The 27705-nt window shown below is 39.2% G+C and overlaps 1 protein-coding gene across 1 annotated transcript in view; it reads right to left on the bottom strand.

Moving 5' to 3' along the window:
* PCCA (propionyl-CoA carboxylase subunit alpha) overlaps nucleotides 1-27705 on the bottom strand; it is a 271152-nt gene that overhangs the window by 11529 nt on the left and 231918 nt on the right. Inside the window, exon 22 of the mRNA XM_062514894.1 lies at nucleotides 4334-4474. Within this exon, the coding sequence (XP_062370878.1) occupies nucleotides 4334-4474 (141 nt within the window). The remainder of the gene's footprint in view (nucleotides 1-4333; nucleotides 4475-27705) is intronic.

Genomic DNA, 27705 nt, shown 5'->3' with positions numbered 1-27705 from the left:
TACACCAGCACCTATCTGAAACCATAAGGAATTTTTATATGAGAAAAGTACATTTAGGAAATGGCTTGAATGGTGATAACTTCCAAAACCTGGAGTAATCTTAATCTACTGGAAAGAGGAAATTTAGAAACTTTGGTGAACATAATTAATCATCCTCTTATTTTGGCTGTAGTCCTAAAAGACTCATGAACACTGGGATGTTTACCCAGAGCTGCTTTCCTTTTACATATTTAAGTTTCGGGGGAATCATTAAAGTGATTTAGGCTGCCAGGTATTAGGCATTAGCTTATTGATCAAAACTTAGTAAGGACACCTGTCCTGGTTAATGTTACTAAAAAGGTAAAACAACCAACAGAAACATACAGCTAGAAGAAAAACACCTTTGCATTCCTGACAGACAGAAAACTGAAAAAGCAAAAACTATGTTCATAGGTGGAAATACAGCAAAGGCTGCAAGGCAATGAGGACAGCTAAGATCTTTCTTTGTTGCTGTGGACAGTTCAGACTACCAAATTTGGAATCAGCAGTGGGAACACCTTGGGTGTGTTTGCTTTAGGAACAACAACATTGCTCTTCACCTGTGCAACCATTAGGATCTAGATCTTTCCCCACTCCTGCACCAGCAGTGCAGAATCCTACATGCACAAAACCCAAGCCAAACAACACAAAGAAGTATTTTCAAGTGCCTGCCTGTGTCCTGCCCTCTGAGTAAATACAGGAATTTGTGCAGCTTTCATAGCTTTTATGGTGCTGTCTTTGTGGTAGCTGTGGTGAGATTAGAACCATATGCAGTGGCATCTTCACACTCTGGCATAAAAATCCTGCTGTGTTCTACCAGGGCTGTCTTGTGTTGCCACCAGGGTCAGCAAAAACAGAGTGAATTACTTGCCTGGACTCTTGAAGTCCAGTGGTTTTCTCTGGCCCATGGCACCATGAGGAACTGAAAAGTATTTCTCCCAAAATCAAATTTCATCCTAATGCACCCAATCATTAACAGCTACTTAGAAAACAAATACACAAACACCCTAATTTCCCAGTAAGGGATATATTTCCTGTATTAATGGGACTGTGTTATCATGAGGAATGTAATCTAAATTTAAATCTTCTTTCCCTAAATAATATTAACCTTCTTTCTAGTCAGCCAGATTTCTGTTTCATTGTTTATGTTGCTTTCTGCTTCTGAGTGCCTTCATTGTGCTTCCAGGAATAACTGAGTGACAACTAATTACAGTCTTCTGATCACATGAAGGAAAATAAAGTAGAAAGTAACTAAAAACATAAAGAAATTGGCAGCATCACAAGTTCCGCTTCTCTCTAAATGACAAACAGCACTTCCCTACTGTGTCACTAAAATCTACAGATCATCTTACAGATAAAAGAAAATAAATTCCTTGCATATGCAGGATCTTTTGGCAAAAAATGAATTGAAAACTGCTTATCAGACCAGCTGGATAGAGAATGCTCACGCAATCTTCTCTCAGGCTTCATCAGACCAAAGTATTTCTCAGCAACAGCAGCCCGAAGAGACCACTGTGCTTCAAGTGAAAAACAACGACACATCAAGTGGGGAAAACGAACCCAGCGATCAGCACTGGCCTCTCATTTGGCTACAGAAACATGGAGAGGGACTAACAAACGCTGTATACTTTACCTGACCGGGCACGATGCCCTGGAGCTGAACCGTAGGCAATAACCACGAGTCTGCAAGCACAGCCAGTCAGACAAAGATGAGGTGACCCTCTCTAGGTGCTTTTCCACCATTTGTAAAGTTACACCTGAAGGAGGGGATGACAGCTGAGTTCCCTGTGCTACTGACCGCTCTGAGAGTGCCTCTGTGAGCACAGGGACTGTGCTGCACCAACACTGTGCTGCACAGCTCACAGCTTGGGGCACACAGTCTCAGAGTTGCTATAAGCTGACAGCTTTATTGCTAGCAGCAGCAACACCTGAGGGGAAGGATGGACAACCACCTCGCGTCCTCCCGTTTTTCAGCTGTGCTGTTTTCACACGCCGTGCAAATTTGAGCTGCCAAACCCAGTGGCAAACAGACAGAATAGGAGCGACTTAAATTCCCATTTCTCCAGCATGCTGAAGAAATCAGACTTTTCCCAAGCAGTGCAACAAAAAGAGCTGTATTTATCAAGGGGCTACAGTTCCCTGCTCATCATGCCTTCAGCAGCTGTAGTGGGTGAGCTGGTTTCTGACAGACAGCCAAGGAGAGTAATCTGAATCCCACCATCCCACTGCTCATTCAACGCCCATAGCTGATGTTACCCTCATTCGCTTGCTGGCTTGCTTTTTTTTTTTTTTTTTTTACGTTTTGACACTAGTCCTGAAAAGGAAGGATTTAAGTTAAACCCTTTTCAATAACGCAAATGTGTTTTTTGCAATTAAAGCCACACAATTAGCAATGACAAGCTCAGGTCAGCAGAACATAGATTATGCTGTTCAAATGCTCTGCCACTCAGCGCCTCCAGCAAAAAGCTGCAGGAGAGGAGAAGAGAAAAAAGAAATCTCACACACATTATTTAACAACTTGTGCTCTGATGCACAGCACCACTTGTAGATTTGTGGAGGGAGGTTCATTTATTTATTTACTTAAAATCCCTTAGGCTCTGGCCTCCTTCTCCACTGATCATATTCCTTCAAGACAACAAGAACTATTCTTCAGGGCAAGAAGGCTGGTAGCATTTAGAATTAACTTCTCAAAAATAAATATTAAACAAATTTTTAAAGTCTCAAAATCCTTGACTTAAAAATGTTTCCTGTAATTCTTCATAAAAAGAAAAGTATTTGGTTGTGATTTCCCTCATTCAGCCACTTGTATTGCCCTAGACAAAGAAAGCAGATTCCTCTGTCCATGTCATTACATAAAGAATAATTTTAATTGAATACTATTATTTTGTTTTAAAGTATCTAAACGGTGTGTGTGCATGTAAAGATCATAAACAAGAAAGCTAAGTGTAGAAGCTAAATTTGAATTTCTAATTTCTTACCAGCTTAACTTAGATCTGTTTCCTCTGAAATGTCTTTATTTCATTACTACAAACACTGGCGCTTTCAGATCTTTTATTTTAACATGATGATTCTGTTTTCACTGTACACAGACAAAAACAACCATATATTTTTAAACCAAAGGTGGTATCACAGCAAAATGTAAGCAAATATACCACTTTGCCAGCATAATTAATGACTGCCACCTAATAAGTGCAATAAGTGATTTTGAATTTCAGATCTCGATCACCTTTTTGAATCATCTTTCAAGAAAAGCTAGGTTTCACTGCCATAAATTATGAACCCTGTGACTGAAACTTCTGCTTGCACCTAAGTGCTACATACATGTTTATGGCATCATTTAACTGACAACAGTACTTTAAAATTAATGTGCATGATCTGATTCAAATATTCCCTGTGTCTGTAATCACTCCCTTGTTTCAATTGTTATGAGAGAAAAGGGCCTTGACCTTAGAAATAACATATGATACAATGTGGTAAAATTTCATAGAAAGCTGAGTTCAAATCTGTTTATTCACAACTTTAAAACAAAAATTTGTTTCCAACTCAATGTGAGGTAAGGAACACTGGAAATCCCCAGACCAGCAACAGCATAATCCCTTTCCCTTCTGTATGACAAGTTTATTCCTTCTGCAAGACAAGAAGACTACCACATGAGCCTGGAAATTCCCAACATAGAACTCCTAACTCATGTGTCTTGCAAAATGATAACACAGGGTTTATATTAAAAAAAAAAAAAAAAGGTAGGGAAAGTTTTCATTACTTCAGGGCAGAAAATCAACAATTTCCTTTTGCTAGCATTAACAGGATATAGATATACGTGATACAGCTATATATACAGATAGTAGGTAGAGATTAGATAGATATATAGATATAGATATATATATAGATATAGATATATGCACACATGCACACACACACACACACACACACACACACACACACTTATGTAAATGTGCTCACAATTTTCTCCTTTGTACCTGTTCTCCCCTTCATGGAATACAAAACTAAGCTGCCTCTTTGAGTTTCTGCTGTGGACTTGTACGAGGCTGAAAATTTTCCTTTTAAAGCCAGTTTAATTTGGTTTTCCTTATTAGTTTTTATAATTCAAACTAAAAATAGCACACATTCTTCAGCCCACTTTATTCTACAAGTGATTAAAAAAATAAAAGAAACAAAACCAAGACAACAACAACAAAAAAAAAATAAATAAAAACACGACCTGTAGTTTCAGTTGTACCAAGGCGAAATTTCTGTGGGATATATAATTAAAACGCAGATTTTATATGCAGAAAGAAATGCAGATCACATTGCTTACCATGTCCCCAGGCTTGACAGAAACTGCCACCACTGTTCCAGGCATGGGAGATCTCAAAATGCTGGAGGTGTCCTCTGCTGCTTTCTCTGGCATGTACTTGCTCAGCTCCGCAGCAACCTTCGTCAGTATTTGCAATTTGTACTAAAGAATAGGAAGAGGACTGGTTTAGAAAACTTTATCTTGGTGAATTCCAGTCAATAACCTTTATTATTTTATGGCATATTTTTATGAAATGTATCTGTTAGCTGTTCTTCACAGGAGTGTCTAAAAAACACTGTTTGAAATCTTTATTCAGGGTTTCATTTTCAGGATGTAGAAAGAAAAATACGCAACCCCAGTCTGCAGCAAAGTGCGCATAAAACCAAAGAATCAAGTACAGTAAAGAGATGTTGGACTAATTTTAAAATTGGGGGTAGGAAGGGGAGATGCAAATTTAAAAACAGAAATGCCCTTATGCTTGCTGCACATTATCTTTGGTGGATAAGGAGTATCGAGGGATTCTTTTCCAGTGCTGTGATGAATTGGAAATCGACCTTTTAGGAAAGTCTGCCAGACTTTCAATGACATGACTGATCTCAAACATTACGTTTACCTTTTAAACATTTCTTTTTACCATATATTTAACGTTCGAAGTCAGCAATTTGCTCGGATTTTCCAATCAAAACCTATCAATTCAAATTTTTCATGCGAAACCAGAACAATCAAACATTGTTGTACTGAATGTACTTCATCTGCAATAAAACCCATCCAGCAGATATTGGAGAAATGGAGAAAGCATTGTTTTCTCTAGTATGTTTATAGCAATTAAAACAGAGGGGAAAATGATGACTCTCAGGTGAGAGCATCCCTTTGAACAAAACCTTTCGGAAGGCATATAAATGTTGCCTAAAGTGATTTCGGCCCCAGGGCTTTTAGTTTTTAGAAACTTGCCATCACTTGGCGAGCTCCCTGCCCCCGGACGGACGGACGGACAGACCGACGGACGTTGCCCGGGAGGGAGCGCACGGAGCCAGCAGATGGCAGCAGGTCTCTGTGTGACACTCCCGCCTCGCCAGGACACACCGAGCGGGGCCAGCACCGTGCTTCATCAATAATTTAAACAAAGGTTTTAATCAGAAGCATCCGACCGACGGCATTTACAATTCAAATGCGCATTTTCATGATGTAAAGTTCAACACCTTGCTCGGAACAGTATGTTTTCCTCCAAAACAATTAGCTATTGTTTTATTAACAATAAAATGCCTTTACTTTTCATTTTTACATGGACAGGAAAAATCCGATATCCTTATGGTGAAGGTAAAGGGGGACTCTACCTTCTGCTGCTGTAGGAAGCAGAACAAAGTGTTTAGAAATACATGCAAAAGGTGATTAACTCTGCAGTGACATCTTTAAAATGCAGCTTTCAAAGTCGAATTAAAACAAGGTACCAGACGATTATCGCCCTCCATGAACGGTGTGTGGACACACAAGGTTTTGTGAGATAAACAGTGCATCCATTCACTCAGAAACACTCGCTTCTAACCAGAAATAGAAGCAAAGAGTTACATGAACCGAGCCTGCCACCACGCCCCGGCGAGGGTAATGAAACGCCACAGCGATGCTCCCTGAAGCTCCAAGCGGCACCCAAACATTTGAGGACCCGTTCCTAGCGCATCACCGTGGCAAGGGGAAATCAGCCCCGTTTTGTACGCAGAAAGCAGCTTGAACTCCCAGCCTCCCGCAGGCATCACCGTGGCACTTCAGACCGTGGCGCTCACAGTTTGCACCCCAAAACACAGGCAGCTCTCCCCGCCGCTGCTCGGTGCCCGATGCCCATCGCGGCTCCCTTGGCAGGCAGGGGCCGGGCGAGGCGCACGTGTGCGCGCAGACACGGACACAGCTCCGTGCGCAGGGACAGGCCAGGCGATGCCTACAGCAGAACTGGTGACACGAGCTACAAATACAACTGCAGCAGCGTGACAAGTCAAATAATAACATCTTATGCATGTTTCTTTACTCTTGAGTGTCTGTTTTGCAATCAAGACGTACAAGTGTCTGCCGGTTTCTGAAGGATATGATCCTTAAGTGAAATTACTGCGCAAATAAAAGCTTTTTACTCCTATTAAAATTCATCTGAGTCATAAGTGGCATGGAAAAAAAGCTTGCAGAGTGTATTCTGCTGTCAATCCAATAAACATTCTGTGTAGAGGGACTATTTATCAAAGATAAATTGTACTTAAAAGTCCTTCATTAAATCTATGGGGGGGAATATAATTACAACAAATTGCACAGTTTCAGTATCCATGGTTGGTGTCTTCTTTGTACTCAGGGTTTGAAAATAAATATATTTTTTAAAAAAAGAAAGGAAGGAAGAATGCAGAAATAAGTTATATTTGTGGACTGTATTGTTGCCTCTTGCAAGAGACTATTTTGATATGATTTCAAAGGAATAGGTTTAGATGCCATTTGTTTTTTTAAGCCACATTAACACTCCTGAGCTGCCCAATATGAAAATTTAAACTTGAAGAGAAAGCCAGACCTTCTACATTCATCTAGGTTACAGTATTTCACAGGGGTTGAAATACAGAATTCCCTATGCACTTCACAACATTCAACATCGAGGGAAAAACAAATTCCTCAGTATGCTGCACTTTAAAGCTCAGTTCTCCACACCAAGCTAAAATATCCCTAGCAAACATTGTTTTTACTATCTTTATAATTTTCATATCTTTTAGATTCCTTTCTCTGCAGGACTCCTGCTTTGCTTGGAGTGAGATGTAAGAGTCAGTACTCTCAAAGCTTTAAAACGTAGGTCTTTGTTATTGATGAGCTGTTCCTTTTCCTTTTGTATTTGTTTATTGTTCTTTAGTCTGTTTGGGGGATAAGCAAGTTACTGTAATCAAAAAGTAAAAAATAACAACAGTAAACTTCTGGGGAAAGGCCTTTTTTGGCACAGTTGTTTCACAAATGACCTTTCAGAATATAAAAAGACATAGCCACAAAGAAAGGTTCCTTCTCTAGGATTACTTTTGATATATTTCTGCTGCTGGCTGGACCCCACTAAATATCTGCATAAATATCCCTTTGTGATGCTGCTACTTATCCCTGGAGGTGAGTTGTGGAGCAGGGTGCAGGGTGCTGTTCACCCTACACGGTGCCACCTGCTGCTCAGTGAGAGCCACCGGACCTGCCCCCCAGTGCTGTCACAACAAAGGCCATTAAGAAAATACCACATATTTTCATTACATGACCAACACTGCTGCTATGCCTTTGATTTCGCCAGAAAAATGCTGAAGGTAGGAAGCAGAAGTTTTGATATGCTGCTAACCAAGTGTGGATGAGGTTCTGATTTTCTTCCTTTATGCTCAGAAGGAGGAGGAGATGGGAGAAAGAAAGGGGCGTAAATTGGGGAAGGGTGTTGAGTTTGGGTTATAAATAGAGACCAGGAGGTTTCCACTGGCCTAAACCAGAAGAAACATTTGTTGAAGTCATAAATAGATTGCAGGTGGACTCTGAGAGCAGGGAAATCTGCTAGCCATCAGATCTGTGCTGATGAGTAGCTGCCACCAGCCACTGCTCCACTCCACAGGGTTTCAAAGCCCAATTCCAACAGCCAAAGTCAAGTCAATAAAGCAGTACCAAAAGGAACCATACAGCTTTTGATGGCACAAAGCAGGTGTTTCTTTTCCACCAGATCACTGGACTCCACAGTCAGTTGACAAAAATTATAGCTGGGAAAAGAGATGTTACTTAATAGTTTTCTAAGGGTAAAAGCATCCTGTCCTACCTCTCCAACTAAATGAACTGGATGTTTATGTAATGCAAAACTACCACTTACAACCAAATCTCCATGACAAAAATAAGAGCACAAAAGGTGCTGTAATAGCAATACAGGGTGGGGGGAGAGAAAGCAAATACAGTGAAAATTATACCTTGGGTTTTGTGGATGGCTTTTTGTCAGCATATTCCCTACTGATCCCCCAAGTCAGTAGACAAGTAGACTGATTGCTACAAAATAAGATGGCCAGGGCATATCTCACCCCATCTGTGCTTAAAAATGAGTTCTGTAGTTTGCACAGATACAGTTCCCTTACCATATACACCAGGATATTGCAAATCTTCACTAAAATGCTTGAAATTGCACTCTGTTACGTCTTACATGAGTTTATTATATATGATCTTCCCTGTACACTTGAAACTCAAGTCCCCAGAAGCTGTAAATGTTCCAAACTCCATTGGAGATTTTATAGAGTAATCACTACCCATATGTTACTTACGTTAGTGTTTGGACTGCTGACCAGATGTGAATTTTCAGTATGCTTTACCTAAATGTTCAACCTATTTTTCAAATGTCTGTCATTCCTGTGGTCAGAAGGGTGAAAGTGTGACGTAGCTCAGATTTCAGTAGAGAAATTGTCTGCTGTGAGTCTTCATTATTTTCACTAGTGTCACAGGCTTGGGTTTGGAACCAGTGAAATGTATTAACTGTGGTCACAAAATTTCCCTTGAGCATTCCCAATCCACATCCTGCTTCAAGTCACTTCACTGCTGTCACCTGCGGTTTGACGTCACCCATTCACACGGAGTATATTATTGTGTATTCAGTGGAAGCAACACCAAGCAATGTTCCAGTTCCAAACACAGTGAGCACGCTGCCTTTTTTATTAACCATTATAGACGTCAACATCATGACCATACCCTTGCTTTGATTTTCACCACAGCATCTAAGCAGGAAAACGATGCATTTATTCCGTATTGTATTACTCCACAATGTCAGACACCACCTTCTTACAGAGTCAAGGATTGAACAAGGAGATAAAGGATATTTTGCAAATCACAGAAGCTTTTCCCCCCTAACTCTGAGTTCTAAAGCTAATTTGGTTCCCACAGGGTGGTGGTGAGGATTGGCATTAACACCTGCACAAAATAACAGCACTTTTAGCCTGATGGAGAAGCAAACACTCAAACTACTACAGAGATAGTTGATGAAAAAAAACCCCAAACCAATTAAGAAAAAAATCTCAAAACAGTCACAAAGATCATGAGCCTCTACTAGCAGCAAAAGGGAAAGAAAATCGAGAGGAGCCTCACCACCACGCAGTGCTCACTCCAGCAGCAGGAACTTTCAGCCACATTTCCCACTTTCCATTCCTTGCGTGATACAAAATTACCACTCTAGAGAAACCTACCAAGGATTAAAGCCATGCAAAGAATAGCTTCCCTCCGCTTCGGACGGAGCCCGAGCGGGCAGAGGCGGGAGCGGACAGACGGGACAGCCAGAGAGTCGGACAGACAGACAGCCGGACAGACAGACAGCCGGACAGCCGGCGCTGTGCCCCGGCCGGGCGGCGCGGGGGCCGCAGCTGCCGGAGCAGCAGCAGCGCCTTCGCACGGCGCTTTGACAACTCCATCAGCGCAGTCTCAAGGTAGCTGTCAATCAGGACGCATCATTTAATACAACAGCACACTAAGGATTTTCTCCTACAACCCACATGACAGCGTATCTACAGCTCTATTTATATCAGCGCCCAGTTGTGTTTACAATGCTGTTGTAATTAGAAGAGATGCAACAGGCAGCAATATTATTCGGATTCCCATTTTGCCATGCTGCCGTGTAAAGTGCGATCTTGCTTCACAGAGTCATGCTAAATGACAAAAGCGCTATTTTCTTCAGTCTCTGCGCTCAGACAGCACTTCATTTGCAGCTATCTATAATTAGATTAATGGTGTAGTGCCGTACAAAGCAGGCCCACTTCACATCAGATAGCATATGAATTAGGACAAACACTTATTTCAATTCCAGGCAGAGAAAGCAGTGACTGGGGTATTTAGCATACCCTTTATGGTGGAATGAGATGTTAATTGTGTACCATTACCTCTAAACTGCTTGCTTGTTGTATAAATCACTGTGCTAATTGATGCAGAGATAGAAACGTAGCCACAGGCAAGAAAGCAACGGAATGAGAGCTGAAGATGGTGGATAAAAGATTATCGGGTAAAACCATATGGAGATGAGATTCCTTTGAAACCTTCCCATAAGCAGTACTGCTATGAACTACAGGGGGAAAACTCCTGCACGGATTCGTAAGGACAAAAAAAATATATATATATATATATATATTTATTATATAGTTTATATCATCGTTTCAGAACAGAATCTTAGAAGCGAATCTAAGACAAGCAGAAAACGGAAGAATAAATGTATGTAATGAACTTCAACACATGCTTCCAAAAGACAAGTGGCAGGCTGAGCCTGGCCTGGGAACAGGCACCACACTGCCCGGAATTGGGGGGCCTGAGCTAATAAGTAACACTTGCAAACTATGCAAAGCAGATGTTCCTCTGACCCAACAGAGGACTAGAAATGCTGGCTCTGCAAACAGAAAAAGTCTGTGCAAAAATAAAATTTAAAAAAAGATTAAAAATGGAAAAACCAACCAAGACATTCAAGTGGCTACAGGTAAGCTAAATTTCCTAATAAGGAGGAAGAGGGGAAGCAGCTTTACACACCTGTAAAAAATAAAAATAAAAGTAAAATATATTCATATTCTGGCCCATGCATATGTAGACAAGAAAACTCGTAATAAATCCCCCTCCATGTAGTGCACAAACAAGAGGAGAATCTCTCAGAGGTAACAAGTAGCCATGTCAGCACCCAGACTAACAAGACCTGCTTTTTCTCTGATGGGGTTTGTAGCTGTTTGTCATATAAAACACCCTTACAGCCGTGGGGGTATTCTCAGCGGCACTCCCCAGTCTGTATTCTCTCATCTTAAAAAACTGTAGTTTAACCAAAACTCTCTGACCACACTCCCTACCACAGAGAGGTGCAGCTTCCTCCTCCAACTGGACACGTTTCATTCAAGAAACAGGTTGGACCATAATGCTTTCGGTATTCTTCCTTCTCTAATAAGCTTGGCTGAAGTCCACCAGCTGAGTCAAAGGTACTGCAAAGCCAGAGAACAAACACACATGGAGCCTTCAGCATGCCTGCCTCAGCCTTGGTTTCCTAAAATTAGCATTAAAAAAGGAATATGAGCTACAATACCACCTTGAACACCACAAGCCAACTTGGTGATGTGCTCACATATGAGCTGTGCTTATTTTTCCCCATAGACATTGCAAATCTGTTTGGAATAATTTTTATTCTGCAAAAGAGTGGCTCTAGTATACCTGCTGGAGTCAACACCACTTCACTCTAACCTAAATCCCCCCTTTGCCCTCCAAATTATTGCATGAAATTTTTTTTCAGTTTTTTTTTTTTTTTCAGAAAACTTGGTTGAACTTGTACACAGCTAACTTAGCTTCATACTCTGCTCATTAAAATATGCTAGCAACTAAAATACTACACAAACGTCCTGTTCTAAGAAAATGTATTTCCTTCTCTTGCAACAATATACCTGATAGCAAGTGCTGACTTTCAGCCACAACCTCTAAGATCACAGTACATTGAAATAAACTTCCAAAAAGTACAGGGTATCTTCCCCTTGAATGTTCAATTCCCCCTACTCCAGGGTTTGATATTGCCTTAGCTTAAAAGAGCAAAGAGAATGCATTATGTCTGCTAGACACCTCAGTCTCCTAAGGTTCATTAAAAAGAGTGAGATGTTAGATTTTCCAACCTTGTTTTTAATTTACTTTTGGAACTACTTGTTTTTCCTACTCATGGCACCTAATTATTACTTGGGGCTTGAGGTTAAAGTGTTAATTAGTACTTGGGGTGGGAGTGTTGCAGCAGTGTCTATTGACCTCAGCTCCCAAAGAAATACACATAACAAATATATATGCAGATGTGTACCCATGTATATAAAGGGAGGGCTTAGGGGTGGACAGTTACCCGTTACAAACAAGCAGGACTAATGTACAAATTACTACTTGCTGCAAAAATCAAGTGAATAGCAGAGGAGAATCATGTACTGGATGATGAAGTGCTTCAGTTACTCTGAAAGGAACCTTTAGATTATTTCCAACACAATAAAGCAAATAGGAGTGAGCAGAGTGATGGTAAAGATATTTTGAAATGACAATAGAGTTCCACAGTTTTAGAATTTGGTCACCAGACATACTAATCTGAGGACATCCTCCTCTATCACTAAAGATTACAACTTTAGGGAAACACTAGCTATATCTGGACAGACCTAAGAAATAGAAATAAATGGTAGCAGAAAAATGCCCCTGTGTTGACTACTTTGAAATAACACCTCCCAAGTGTGCTGCTAGTTGATGTAAATGGAAATGCATTGAGGAAAAGAGCTGTGAAGCTGTGTAACAGTACTGTTCCTAATCATTAATCACCTTTTTTAGGCCATTTAAACTAGCCCATTAGAGCCTGCAGCAAAATGCCAACACTCCCATCACGTGCATGTCAGCAGTGCTGGTGCTAACAGGAGAATATATATGGTTTCTATGACTGTGCCCCAGTTCTACAACATTTGCTACTTATAATTGAAAGAGGCAGTTAAACACAAGGTAAATCATTCGGTTAGCTAAGTTGTTTAATAACACATAATTGATAATGTCAATATGCTACAGTGACACAATGCATCACTTTCATCACCCTTATGCTTCAAATACGATCAACTTATACTTCAAACATTTACTTTAAATCTGTTATTTAATGACAAAGCTGGGGAGAACTGCCCTGAGTACCACATGTGGACCATAAGTAAAACATGCACCACTGCCTCAACTTGTCTACAGGTTGGCTAGAAATGAGTTTCTACCACAGCACTTGCAACTTCGTGAAAATGGTTTGGTTACATTATTAGCAACTTGATTTTTGCCTCAGAACACCAGAAGTTCCTACTAATAATAATTTCTGTTTCTCTGATAAAATCTGTTGAAAAAAGAGCATGAAAATATCTGCATAAGAAAAGCAACTACTTGTTTTCTGAAATGTGTTCCAATCCTGCAGACTTTTGCCTAACCTTTCACATGTAACCAGGCCAGCTAAGGCAGATCACATGCTTATCTTTACAAGATCATATCCCCTAAACATGGAATATGATCTAGAGTAGGAAAAATATATCTTGTACCTATGTACAGACAGTGTGGTTAAACATGAGTAACCCTAATAGCTAATACTGGGTGTTTTAACATGTATTCATTTTACAATGAATTTTATTTCTACAAGTATTTAAAATGGACAAGAACATTTGACCTGTTTATTTTATATAACAATAAAAATGTAACCACTGACAAGAACCATGCAATTGGTTCCGCATTGTGTAGCAGAGAACACCCAGATGCTGCAAAATGGGGTGGGGCTTTGATTTTGTCTTTTTAAAAAAATACACCCCCCTAAAAAACCCAAACAGACAAAACACAAAACCCGAAAACAAGCAAACAAAAATGCAAGCAAACCACTTAAGTGACCACTGTTACAGGATGCATGCAGGAAAAGGTCAGGGGCAGACCTAGTGGCAGTAGGCAGTATTAAGTGCTGATATTCTGAACCTGCATATAACTGATATTATATTCTGAACCTCCACGCAACTATGACTTCTACAGTTACCTGCAGGTAACTATAATATTTGCTTGCCCTGAGATTACACCTGTATCACAGACAGCATGGCTAGAAAGGCTCCGTATTCTGAAAATAAAAACATGATACCTCATAAGTAGCCACTTGCCCTGCTCCTGTTCTTAACCTTGAAAAGCAGCTGCAGAGGTAGAAGCAATATCATCACCTATGAGTACATCCTTAGGTCTTGCAGAGAGAAGTTTGGTTCAGCTGTCCTGGAGTTCACTGTCTGAGGAGTTATGCAGATGTCCCAACTAATAAAGGCTGCCATGAGCTGCACTGGCCACAGGTGACTACAAACTTGGTTGTATATCTTGACACAGTAAAACTTGTTAGAGTAAGGGATTCTCACAACAATAAGAAGCAAGTCTATTGATAATATATGGCACAAGGCTCACAAAAGCAACCTGTAGAGTCTGGTGTGACTAGAGACCAAGGTAATTATTTAAAAAAAGGGAAAAGCCAAAGATGTGCAAAACTGAAGCACCAATTACATAGCAAAACCTGCAGGATATTTATTACTTTTCATTCTGATTCCTTTTGGTTAACTACAAATTTGGAAGCTATTCAGTAAGTTTAGTATGGAAGTACTTTTTGAAAAGTACCTATCTGGTTTGGGGCATAACATATCCTCACTAGGAAAAAAAATAAAACAAACAACTATTGCGTAAAATTCATTTACAGAAAGGTCAAGCAAATGCTGCTTCATTTGTAGACACCCATGCTTTTTTCCCCCTCTGGGTGGCCAGGGTATGTTTGACTCCTCTTCCCTTCAAGCTCAGTGCTACTTATGGCACTCAAATGGAGGAAAAAGCAGAGCAGAGAGAGGACTTTTGTACAATGTGAGGATACCTACAACCACAGAGAACATTTAGATGGACCTTAATTCCCACTGATTGCAAAAATGGTCTTAGTCTGAACATTTAATAGGGAGAAAACTGCAGAGCAAACTGCATTCTTTCACAGCTTACTAAGTTTTCTAATGGTTGGACAAGCACTGGTTAGAGCTTGGTCTGTTAATTTGCCCTGGAACACTTCCAAATACTACTTGGTAAACCACAGCATCTTTCTGTTTTGTTTTGTACAGCAGGTAGCACAATGACATCTACAACTGGAGAAAAATGTGTGCAGGAAGCCAAGGCCTTTTTACAGACATTTGATTCAGTATATTTTAATCCTCTCTGAATTGATATATGGATTTAGGAGAGTTTAAATATGAAGCCCCTTGAACCTGGGTAAGTCCAGATATGTATATAAGGCTGTTGCAAACTCAAAATTCCAAGCAGGAATCTAGATGATCATGAGGGGAAAAGATGAGAAAGATGTGTGAGAACTCAAGTCATCCAAGATGGCGCAATTTTACAGAAATGGTGTGATAATCTCCTCCATACGTCTTCCTGACAGACACTCGGTTCTCACACCATGGCAGTTACACAGCCTGACTACTGATTTAGGGGGTTTAGTAGCATTACTGGCCAGGTTAGAAATAGAGAGGCTTTAAATCCTGGATGTGCTCTTGTTCTGGATTTGTTTTTGCCAGTAGTCACACTAATTTCACTCAGTTCACAGTATCACCCAAGATACTTAAGTTAGAACTCTCAATTCAGTAAGAACTAAGTGAATTACCACACTGCACATAAATAAGGACATATCTGCCTGGAAAAAAATTATTTGAAAAATGAACTCCTCATTCTTACTGTCTTCTTCAGGAGGGGGCTGATAAAAAACACTTAACTGTGCTCTACCTTTTCATTCCACAGTTAAAAAAATGCAATAAAATAAAAGACTGACAGTAAGACTATGAAAATCCACACAAAATCTGTATATATTATTATATGTAATAAAACAGAGTTTAGTTATGGTTTTTTCGTTATTCTGCATGCTAAATCACCAGGAAAGCCTCAGCCATAGCACAGCACTGATGTAATACCTGTTTCCTACCATTAAATTTTCAATGAACATTTTGTGGCATTAAGAAGAATCCATACAATAGCAATAGATGCACATTCTCTAACCTTTGTTATTTAGAAATACATGCTATGGCATCCATGATTACTAGCAGAACTATTCATGTAGGACTTAAAATCCTCTTTTACATCACAGTCTAGTGCTTTTGTAATTCAAACCTTCCATGACAACATTTGCTACAATCTAAAGGCTGAGTTCAAAAAGACTTGCATACCTAAAGTAGGACACTTAAACAAAATTGAAGCACCTAAATCCAATCTCGAAATACAAATGCCTGATATTCTGTCATTTAGCACTGAAGGTGTTTCAATTCTATCTTCCTTCCTGGTTCAAAATACACATTTGGAGCTTTGCTGCTGTACCTACTCAGTACCACATAATACAGATACTTCCTTCCTTCAAGTCCAAATGTGTACTGAACAATTCCAAATGCGTACCCCCTGTCACTACATAAAGGGGTCTATGAAAGAGTTGGAGAGGGACTTTTTACAAGGCCCTCTACTGACATGAGAAAGGGTGGCTTTCAACTGAAAGAGGGTAAATTTAAATAAGATATTAGGAAGAAATTCTTTACTGTGAAGTTGGTGGTACACTGGAACAGACTGCTCAGAAAGGCTGCAGATGCTTCATCCCTGGCAGTGTTCAAGGCCTTGACAGAACATCGAGCAACATGGTCTAGTGGAAAGTGTCCCTGCCCACAGCAGGAGGGTTGGAATGAGATGATGTTTAAGGTTCCTTCCAACCCAAACTATTGTATGATTCTTTGACTAAACAACGTATGAAAACAACTTATGACTGAGCTGTCTTAGCCCAAACCCTTAACACTCCTGTAAGAAGTGATTGCTGGGACTCATTTATCACTGAGCAGCAACATCATCCAGTGGACTTGGGGCTGGGGATGATGTGATAAATATTACTGTATGCAATACCTCAGCATGAAGAATTTCTTTCCCCTGAGGGCGGTAGAGCACAGGCACAGGCTGCCCAGGGAGGCTGTGGGGTCTCCCTCTCTGGAGACATTCAAAACCCATCCGGACACCTGCTCCAGGTGACCCTGACTTGACAGGGGGGCTGGATCAAACGATCTCCAGCGGTCCCATCCAACCCTAAGGATTCTGTGAAATGTGCTTGATAAGGCAGTAAAAGGCAATCACCCAAACGACCATAAGACTAGAGCACCACAATTAACAACTCATAGCTACTCCCACCGAAGTTATTCGTGTGTGAGCTTTGGTCATTCATAACTGATTTAACCTCTGTCCTCACAGCAATATTTTTCGTAGCTCTTGGTTAAAGTGATTCAGTGCTTAATTTTTAATTAAACTGAGTCTTCGTGAAGCATTCACAGAGTGTACTGATCTCCATATTTAGTCACTGTTACTGACTCAATTCTTTACACAACAATTGAAAGGATCATGTGAAACTGTCTGACTATCCTAATGAAAACAGTGCAACGAAAGCTAGGAAGGTATTTTTTTTAACGCAAATCAAACTCAAAGATAATGGACTTTGAATAAATATTTTCTCAGTTCTCCACTTCACTGAACGATTTGTTTTTTTAGCGCCATAGGAAATGTATTTGCAATTGCCATTATAGGACTTATTCTAGAGATTTTCATAGAATCACAGAACGGTTTGGTTTAAAAGAGACCTTAAAGATCATCTAGTTCCAGCCCCCTGCCATGGCCAGAGATTCCTCCCACCAGACCAGGGTGCCCAGATTTTACATGTTCTATTCTATCTTATTATGTATCTGAACTATGTTTATTCCTCATGCTAGGATTTTTCTGAGTGTAATCCAACAAAATGATTGCTCAGACAACCTACATAGATCTGGAGTATGACACTTGGAGCTACCACTGTTTTAGATCCAAAAGCTGAATTCCAGGGTCACCAGGCTAATATCCCTGATGGTTTAACAGGTAAAATGCAGCTTGCAGTGCTTTTATTTCAATCACTAGAAAACTTCGTTGCATTTTTTTAACTGCCCTTCTTTGCTTCAAAAAAAAAAAAAAAAAATCCCACCAAAACAAAACAAAAGCACTATTCACAAGGCATTTGAACTCCTTAAATCTGTTGTTAATAAGTGAATTTCTCTACTCTGGGAGAAGACTAGAACGATCAACTAGCCACAAGGTAAAAACCAGTCAACTGGAAAGAATTTTAGCAGCAATAATATAGTAGGGTAACACATCCATAGTTAGATACATATTTTCAACATACCAGTTCATCACACTTGGCATAAATAGCAACAGGAGTGAGTCTGCGTATCAATAATTATATAAACTAATCTGGGAACAGGAAAAGGAACTCAGAACAACAAAGAATGCTGCTGAGAAAGGCAAATTCCTCAGTATTGCTGTGTTGAGTAATGTGAGGATGAAGACAAGGAAAGAGTTTTAAGACTAGAAATAATTAGCACTGATTTTATCCATCACAATACTCTCACTACTCAGTATAATGTTAGGAAGATACATGCAGGTTATCCGGATGTTTTAAAGCTTCCCAGTTTGTCTGTCAAATCTGCAAAGAAATAGAACTGAGGACATTTCACAGTGAGATAAGATCAAAGTTTAACAGATCACTTCTCTAACATTATTCACTAATAAATTTTTAAAGTGAGACACATTGCAAAATTTTTTCTTTTCTTTAAATTTTAACTACATCCAACATGGCTGAAATTTGGCTGACAATGCAATACTGGTCTGGCTAATAAAGGGGTGCTTTCATCAGTAGATGAAAACTGCAACACACCAAGCAGAGCGGTGAAAGGGCAGTCAAGATGCAGCTCAGCACTCCATACTTCAAAATGGACTCAATAATTAAAATATTAAGAAATTTGACTACAAGGTGCTCAAAGAAGACCACTGCTGCTGTGTAAGACAGGCAGTTATGCATACATGAGTGGAAAAACAGGACAAGGGAAGAACAAAACTAGTTATGCTGTTTAAAGGCTAAGGAACTCAGCTGGGAAGAGGAGGAATTCTGCCCAACTACCTGGTCTGACATGGGGAAATGATTCTGAAAATAGGGATCAAAATTTGCTTTCCACATAGACTGTCTCAAGTACAGGGTTTCTCCCTCTATCTCTCTAAGACTTGGCAACAACAACATTACTGCAGGGATGGAGCAAATTTTAATTCTGTCATATACAACTTAGCACAGAACTCCCACCCCAGTCTTGTAGGCAAGTGGTCGTAGCAGCAAGGGGATCTGCAAAAAGTGACCACCTCTACCTTTTACTGCTATGAATTTTCATCAGTGTGGCCACAGCTGCTAAGCTTTGGGTTGAACTCAATTCTGCCCATCCATGCTAGATGTTTTCCAAAGACTATGCTCTCAGGAGACTTGAGTTGTACTCAAGCACTTAGTTTTAGCAGCACCAGGAGGATAATTGATTTGATATCCAGTTCTGCAGAGCAGGGTTGTTGAGAAGACACAGGTACCTTTAGTCAGACAGCTGTGAAATCTATTTTAGGTCTCCTGAGGACACTCTGAAGGTTACTGGATCCTAAACCTGGATCATTTTCTTGGACTCAGACACATAAATTGTACTTGAATCTTGCTGTAGGTGCCAGTATAGACATTTGAACTGCTCTGAACCTTTAAGCCTGATGCTTAAAGACATCTGTATACAAGACACTAAGATACTGTTTTCAAATAAGTGTATCACACAGATATTTTTATTGATTTCTGCAACACTGATTAATGAGAATCATCCATCTACCTTCATTTCTCTATGGATTACTTTCTACAGAAAAATTTCACTCATGGCTCACATCCTCCTCCCCTTTTTCATATACAGACAACTCCTTTTATTCCTCTAGCTCTTTTGACTTAACTATTGTTTTCAAACATGGAATTCTAGATACCTGTTCAACCAGCTACAGCTTGGTTGCAAGCTATTTGTTACTAAATATCTGAAATGAGACAAGGGTCACAGAGCACTGGCAGAATTCTCAGTGTCTCCTGCTCTTTTCATATGGTATGTGATAACTGGTAACTTATTTGCTCCTATATGAAGACTTCAAGATCACCATGAAGATTATGAAGACAATGTTTGAGGTCCATGATCAGTGACAAAATTTCAGTTTCATGGTCACCTGTAATCCAAAAAAAGGTTCTGTGTTTCACAGTCTCAGTGCTTTAGCTGCTGCCATTTAACACACTTTCTGTAAGACAGTTCATTGCCATTGTAAGGGAATAGATGCAAGAGCAATCCAAAGCCATCTTCATGGTTGACTCACATTTGTGGTAGTTGAGCTTATTGCATTTGTCCTTCCTTGCTATTTTTCATGGAGCCAGTGGCTTCCAAGATGATCAATGAACACAACTCCCTTCTCCAGTTTCTGATTATTTGCTAATTTTGGAAGATAGGGACTTTTGACTGCAGAGTCCACAGTCACAATAATAATTGAAGCTTCAAAGTCTGCCGACCTACAGCATGACCAAGGGCCTGGTTTGCTGCAGTCAGTTAAGACTGTAGTTCCACTTAAGGAGTGTCAGAGCATTTGGTACCAGTTGGGATCCTACCTTAAGATCGATTACAGGCATTGGATTTTTCTTCCCCCTTTAATATAAAACAAAATAAAATGTCTTTGCTGCTGTTATGGAGGGGAAACCTTGCTAAAACTTGCAGCTGTAACTTGCCTCGTGATATCATATTACATGACCTTCACTGTTTATATAGTTGATAGAACATAATTCAATGACTTCATGGAATCAAATTAATTTATCCTATGCTGTATTCATTTTAAAATAGAATCAATATTATTTACCCTACCTGACAATAATGCCCCGTGTTTCACATACAATTGATTCAATAGCAGCAGGTAGTTATCAATGAACGCACTTTGCTGTGGTAAATGAACACAATCAATACCCAGAAATGTGAGTTTTCTGGTGTGACTGAATTGTAACTGAAGTGAAAGCTGACTTTCACCTTTTTACTACTTCTTTTAGGTTTCATATAAAGAGAATATTAATTTAATAGGCAGCATCTGTACAGTAACAATCAGAAAAATTAACAGGAACCACTGCACACATGAAACATCACTGACCCTTGACAAGGTTATGCCACGTGAGGTAGCCAACAGAAGAAAAGGAAACCTCAAGAAAGAAATGCTAAAGATTCTTAGCATTTCCTGAAAATATGTATGTTTGAACTCTTGAGCATCGTATGAGTATCATGTGAAAGATAACTCTGTACTTTGAAGGTCATGTTGCATAAATTTCAATTTGATTTTTTAAAAACAGAGTAAGAAAGAAATGTTTCATTCTAGGGAAGACATCCAAAGACAGCATTTTTCATTTAAAAAAGAAAGTATGAATTCAATATCAGTTAATATAAGGTAAGATTCATTTTACTTTATATTACATACATTGGAAACAAAGCTAATGCCAATGAGATAGACAAAACAACCCTGTTAACTTAAAAATCAACTAAAACCAGAGATTTTGGCAAAATCATTCCATTTACAGCTACTTAAAGTAACACGTGGCAAAAGAAGATTTTAGAAGACATTAGAGATAAGAGCGTCTGTGACCACTCCCTTTCAGGGGGAGCTGGTCTTCTGGTTGCTCTTTCTCCCTTACAGATCGTATTTTTGAACCCCCACAGTCCTTCATCTTTTAATCTTTTTAAAGTGGTCTCCATTTTTCCTAGAGTAACTCAGCCTAGCTTGCACCACTCTGAAGGCACGATGCAGCAGTCATTTTCCCAGCTTCCAAGGTATCACTTCTTTCTAGCCACTTCCTCAACCTTTATACATATTGAGCAATCCTGCTTTCATGCATAGAAAATTCTAGGAAGTACACTGAAGAAAAGCTTACTTCCATAGTACACTTGAGCACGTTTTACTACTGATTTAATATTCAGATATTCTTTGCATAAGAGCTAGGAAAACAAAACCAGAATGCTTTAGAGTAACACTGGAACACATATATATTTATGGAGAGAGAGAAAAAGAGAATAGTGATTTTAAATATAAACAATACTTACAGCTCACATCTTTCAGAAATAAACTACAACTTCACAGCTTCTTTTATACATATGTTCTAAGACTTAAGTTGCCTTCCTTGAAAAAAAACCTGTGAATTCATGAAAATCTAGAGTAGCTCTTTTCCTTAAAAAAAACAATAAAATCTGCTCATATATTACATCTATCATTGTTTTGCTATTTGCTTGCAAAAAATAGAGCAGGCCAGTATGTGTCATCTGTATTTCCTCCCTTCTACCTGCGTTTCATAAAAACATCCTTGTGACAATCATAATCTCCCAAAACTCTCACAAAAATAGAACAAATGCTATAACTAGCTTCACAGATATATATAAAATTGAACTGCAATTAGCAACCTATATTAGATTATTATATATTATTTCCTATGTAATATTAAGCCATAAGCAGAAGAGAAATTTCCACAATTCACCTTCAGGTGCCCATAATGACTCAATACAGCATATGCAAAATACAGAGAGCTGCAGCAACTGCTGGAGTCCACAAAACCGAAGGTTTGACAGTGGGGAAGTAAGGCAATTTAGTGTAGGAGTCAACAACCACCACCAAATAATATTTTATCTTTGCTGGTGTTTCTTTTTGTTTCTTTTCCTCCCAGCCTCATCTTCCCAACATTTGACTTTTATATTTGAAATACCAGTTATTAATTGGCTTCATAATCTCACTAATTCATTTAACATTCACGTCAACAAAGTTACAGATGGGGGAGGGAAGGAACTAATTAAGCTTCTTCATCACATGCAGAACCATACTACCTGACCACACAAAGTGCAAACATCATCTGGTTCATTCATATTTACATTAAACTGTTTCCTTTTTACCTAAATTCAATCTGTATAGGCAACATTACTCATAACATAAGCATAGAAATCCTCTGTGTGTATGAACAAATTATATTTATACATTTCCATAAGTAGGTATACATGTAAGAATTTATTTCTGTTTTGAGGTTATAAAACTTTTTATCTTACAGCTGTGAATTTTCCTCTTGCACAGGAAAGAATGTATTGAGCAGGAGGGGTTGAGTGGAAGGGAGTTTATATGATCAGCAACATGAAATATGGAACAAAACAAGGCTTTCTCTTGTTCTCATACATTTGAAAGGCATACTAAAGGAAGTTTTGTTATTCAGTTAAGGTATTAGATAGTACATCACACAGTAAAAATAAATTCTGCCGGTAATGCTCCCAGTAAATTCCAGACTTGAACAAAAACTCTCTGTACCATCTCAGCTTTAGGGGTGAAGTTCAAGTGCCACTGCCATTTGGGATACTTTAAGGTCCCATCTGGGTTCTGCACATTGCTCTAGAAAACCACAGGGCACCTGTAGGTCCTGTGTTAGGGTTGTTGGATTCTTATAGGTGTCTGGGTTACATTACACATAAGAAAGTTAGAAATTAAGTTCCGAACAAGGACATTTCCACACCTTTACAGACCAAACAGAGAAGCACATGGAAGTGAATCATTCCTGCAAGTACCTGATTTTCTCTATTGACCAAGCAATCTCCAATTGCAGTGCCTAATATTTGGTCATTTGCATTAGGAGAGGTCAAAATCAGACTGTTATTTTTTTCAGTTTTGAAAAAGGCTGTCCCTCAGTCAGAAAACAGTAGCGAAAGAACACAGAACAGAAAAACAGAACTACACTCTACTTGAAAAGAAAGCACAGGTCTATATTTTTTTCATAGTAGGATAGAGAGAAAAACATTCACAAAGGGCCCTTCTGTAAAAAAAAATTAAAATTAGGCAAGTCACTGTGTCATAATTTTGCTGGTGGATGGTTGGGAAAAAGTTTCATGTCTTCCCTCCATGGCAGTTGAGTTTGCTTAAGACAACTACAGGCAGTTTATCTAGATGAAGCCATTACTGGACCTGGAGATGTGGAAAGGACCCAGGACTATGGAGGCAGCACATAAGGGTTCATCCACAAGGCACACACCGAGAACTTCAGCATAGCTTTTGAGTAAGGAAGAGCCTGCAGGACTGGGACGGGAAATTGGTAGAATGTGAGCATGTGCACAAGTGGTAAAGGAGAACAGGGCTGAAAGGGCCCCTCGTGACACAAGGCACAATCCTTGCACCTTTTGGCAGCCCTGGTCACCACCACAGTGCATGTTCTCTCCCTTCAAACTACTGTCTGAAGTGCAGAGGATTTGTCCAAGTGGCCTAAAGACACAAGTGAATGCTGTATGATTTCTGATTCATCATTTACTCACTGCTCAACAAGGAATACCAAACAGGCAAGTTTAATCATTTTAATTTCCAGTTATTCTACCCGCTTTGCTAATTACCATTATATCACTGATTAGTCTGCAATAGCTATTCATTAGCTGTAAGTTGAACAAGAGCTGATTTGAAGCAATTACACTTCCTAAACAGGTTCTGAGGACTTATTATTTCACAGTCATCAGATGATGACAGACAAAATACACCATCAATAATAAAGGCACAAAAGAATCAGGGGTGAAATTCTAGAATAGCCTCAGAATCACTTCTAATTTCTGTGTGTGGATTATTTGGTAAAAGCAACTTTCCTCCAGTCAGAGTAAGTGAGGATGTTACTGTAGATCATACATTACTGAATAGAAAAACAGACTTTGAGACAGCTCAGTTACACTTCACGTACTTGGTATTGGAGAAATGCTGTGTTTTGCCTGTCTGAAGCTCTCCTTACAGGTGATTATGGCATCTTGTTTCTGGAGAATTTGTTTGTCCTTGCACTCAGACTTCTTCTTACCCCATCAATCCTTAGTAACAAAATAATCACATGAGGAGAGTATTTCTTGTTTCATTGGCTTGGAGTTATCACGGCTGGAAATACAGGATATTTCATAGGGAAGACATTGAAATCTGGGCCAGAGAATGTTTCTCTGAAACATCCCCAGGCAAGTTCCTCATCCCCATAAGGCTTTAGAATGATGATTGTAACATATTACTACTCCCTCAAATGATTTAAAACAACTTGGAATTAAAAACAATGGAAGAAAACAGTAGCTTAGTTCATATGCCCAGAACTAGAAAGCCGAAGATTATTATTAGTATTATTATTATTTGGGAAACACCCAAGCCTTTTCCTTTAAACCTTGAGTCATTTCTTTACTTGATGGAACAAAAGCACAAAGTACAGAATTTAGCAGAAAAAAAACAATACAGAAATACTGAAATGGATACAAAACATGTTGAATAAACTTCAGATAAGAATGGGTGTTGTTATAGCTAATCATGACACTGAGAACAGATGAAATGACCTCCCAATATATCTTGCACTCTATACAAGTTTAACAATGCTTGGAAAAAAAAGTGTGTGGTGGGGGCAGATGAAAGTGAAGAACCTACTTTGGATGCCTTTCTTAGCAACTTCTATTTTTACATGATCTGATCTGTTGCCTTTGCTCATCACCCAAAATAATACCAAGACCCCTCCTCCCCTGTCAAAGTCACCCCGCCAAGTCCCACAATGAGTTCCATTGATTTTCAAGACATATTGTCAACTACCTAATAATTTAACTGGTAGGCACAGTTCTTTTGGTTGAAGCTTCAGTTTCCTAAACAAAAGCTAACCACCTGAGACCACAGAGGACAGGATATGAGCTACTTATAGCAACACTGGACCAGTGAACAAGAATAGCAGGAAAGCTGCTTATTTTATTTTTTTTTCTCCAGCAAAGCCCTTTGAAGTAAACTATTTATTAAACATTATAATACTCGAAACAAAAATCTTTGAAGGCAGGTTATCCTCCTCTGCACCATGTCCCGTTGTGAATGAATTGCTTCCTTTTCCTTTTTGGATTTTTTTCACTTGTGAAACTGACACTCAAATTGTTCTCTTGAGCTACTTGGGTAAGCCTTTGCCTTTGCCGAGAGGAATAATCCATCCATCAACAACAGGATCATTAAAAATATTTATAACTCAAACTACTTCAATATCACTGCACTGTAAGCATCCACCCCATTCATCAGGCAATGTTATATAAATACAGTAAGTAAGTTCCTTGTGCACAGAAAAATAATATTGATATATAATGATGCAAACAGATCATTTGAAACAGAAACAAGCTAACAGTAAGACTTAATTTTTCACTTTTTTAATTAAAAAAGTAAATTCTCCCCATTAACCCTGTTACTGATGAATAAATGTTTTTTTTTCTTTGTTCTTCTGATTAAAACATTCATCTCTCTCCCCCTCTGTTGTTGAAAGAACTAATTTGTCTCTATAGCATCACTGTAGCATCAATGAAGTTTCAAAACCAGAGAACTGCCTTTTCAAATACATGTATTTGGGCTGTAGAGACAGAACTATCACACACTTTGCTATATATGTATCTTTGAAAATCTGGCACTGATGCGCAATGAAGAAGAGGAGTGTTCTGAAACGACTGCTCAGAACTGTCTGAGCCTGAGAAATTCCCTGGCCAAAGCCTGGGAAATAATCGGAAGTGAACTGAAACTCCCACTGGGCCACCATGCATGCCTGCATAGTAAAGATGTCACTGGCAAGCTGCAGACAAAAATCATATTAGAAAAGGTTTTAACAGCTCTCTACTGAAAGAAATAATTTACTCCAACTAAGAGACAGTCATGAATTATCAATGCCCTGATTCCTGAAAGAAGAATTTGCAATGTCCACTGATTGGCATGCATACAAGAGGAATCTATCACATCTGAAAATGTAATCATAAAAATACAACACATGAACTCCTGACTAATTTCTTACCTAAGGTGCAGACCTAGCCTTTTTTCATGCAAAAGAAGCCACTTTTCTTTGAGTAGGCACATATTCTCAATTTGTTCTGCCTTGTGATTTCAAGTACAACCCGGCATGTGTATAAGTGATGACCTAGCACTAAGAATTTTGAATAATAATCTTCCCCATCTCTTAGACATTTGTCCATCTGACAATATATTTATATTAGATATGATATTTTTGCACTTCACAGAATCACAGAATATTCTGAGTTGGAAGGAGCTCACAAGGATCATTAAATCCAACCCTCACATGGTGACTGAACCCACAACGTTGATGTTATTAGCACCATGCTTTTACCAACTTCACCTTCCAGAAAGACCTATACAGAATTTTTAAAGCACATATAAGAACTCCCAGTGGGTTTTTTTAGCCTCCAATGAAATGCGTACTTGTCTATGGAAGCGGTCCAGATGCCTCCCACTTGAAGTCTGCGACCACCAACCAGCCTTAATTTATCTGTGCTGCATATAAATATTTTGCATTCCCACGAGCCTAAGCTGAAATTTGGTGGACTTATTTAATGCCATAGTACTGACTTCTGAAGAATGAAGAATCCAGTCTTTAATTATTTTTCTTGCTAGACATCAACTTTGCTTTAGCCATGCTACTGCCTCTACCACAAGGACATAGCAGAGAGAAGACAGACAAATGACACACACTTGTAAAATTTGTACCTGTGGCAGCCACTGAAGTACGGGAGAACTTGGAGAAGGATTCTCTCTGGTGGTGAGAAAACCAGAGTGCAAACTCATAATTTGCTGGAGATTTTACAGACTTTTAATGGAATTGAAGTGCTCCAAATATAAACTGTTACAAATGAAGAAAGATTCCTTGGGCATTCATAATTCTATTACTTAGGAATCCTTAGTCACATGGAAACTATTGAGAAAAGCAGTACATGAACTGCTGGAGGGTTTGACCTCTTTTCCTTTACATGAGCTCATGCAAAGAGGCTTTGAGTAGGTAAAAAAGCAATAATGAACGCAGCTCAATGATGGACCAAGGTAATATACAGATCTCAGTTCATAAAAGCATGTCAGTATTTTAAGTACTTTCAAGGATAAGGCCAGGATGAATCATTCACTGTAGCACTTTCCTGTAGCACTCTTAAATGTGTCAGCAACCTCTCTACCAGCTC

Source organism: Cinclus cinclus, chromosome 2, assembly GCF_963662255.1.
Source record: "Cinclus cinclus chromosome 2, bCinCin1.1, whole genome shotgun sequence".
NCBI classification, from domain to species: Eukaryota; Metazoa; Chordata; class Aves; order Passeriformes; family Cinclidae; genus Cinclus; species Cinclus cinclus.
The sequence above is the reverse complement of the archived record's forward strand: the minus strand, read 5'-3'. Positions and strand labels throughout refer to the sequence as shown.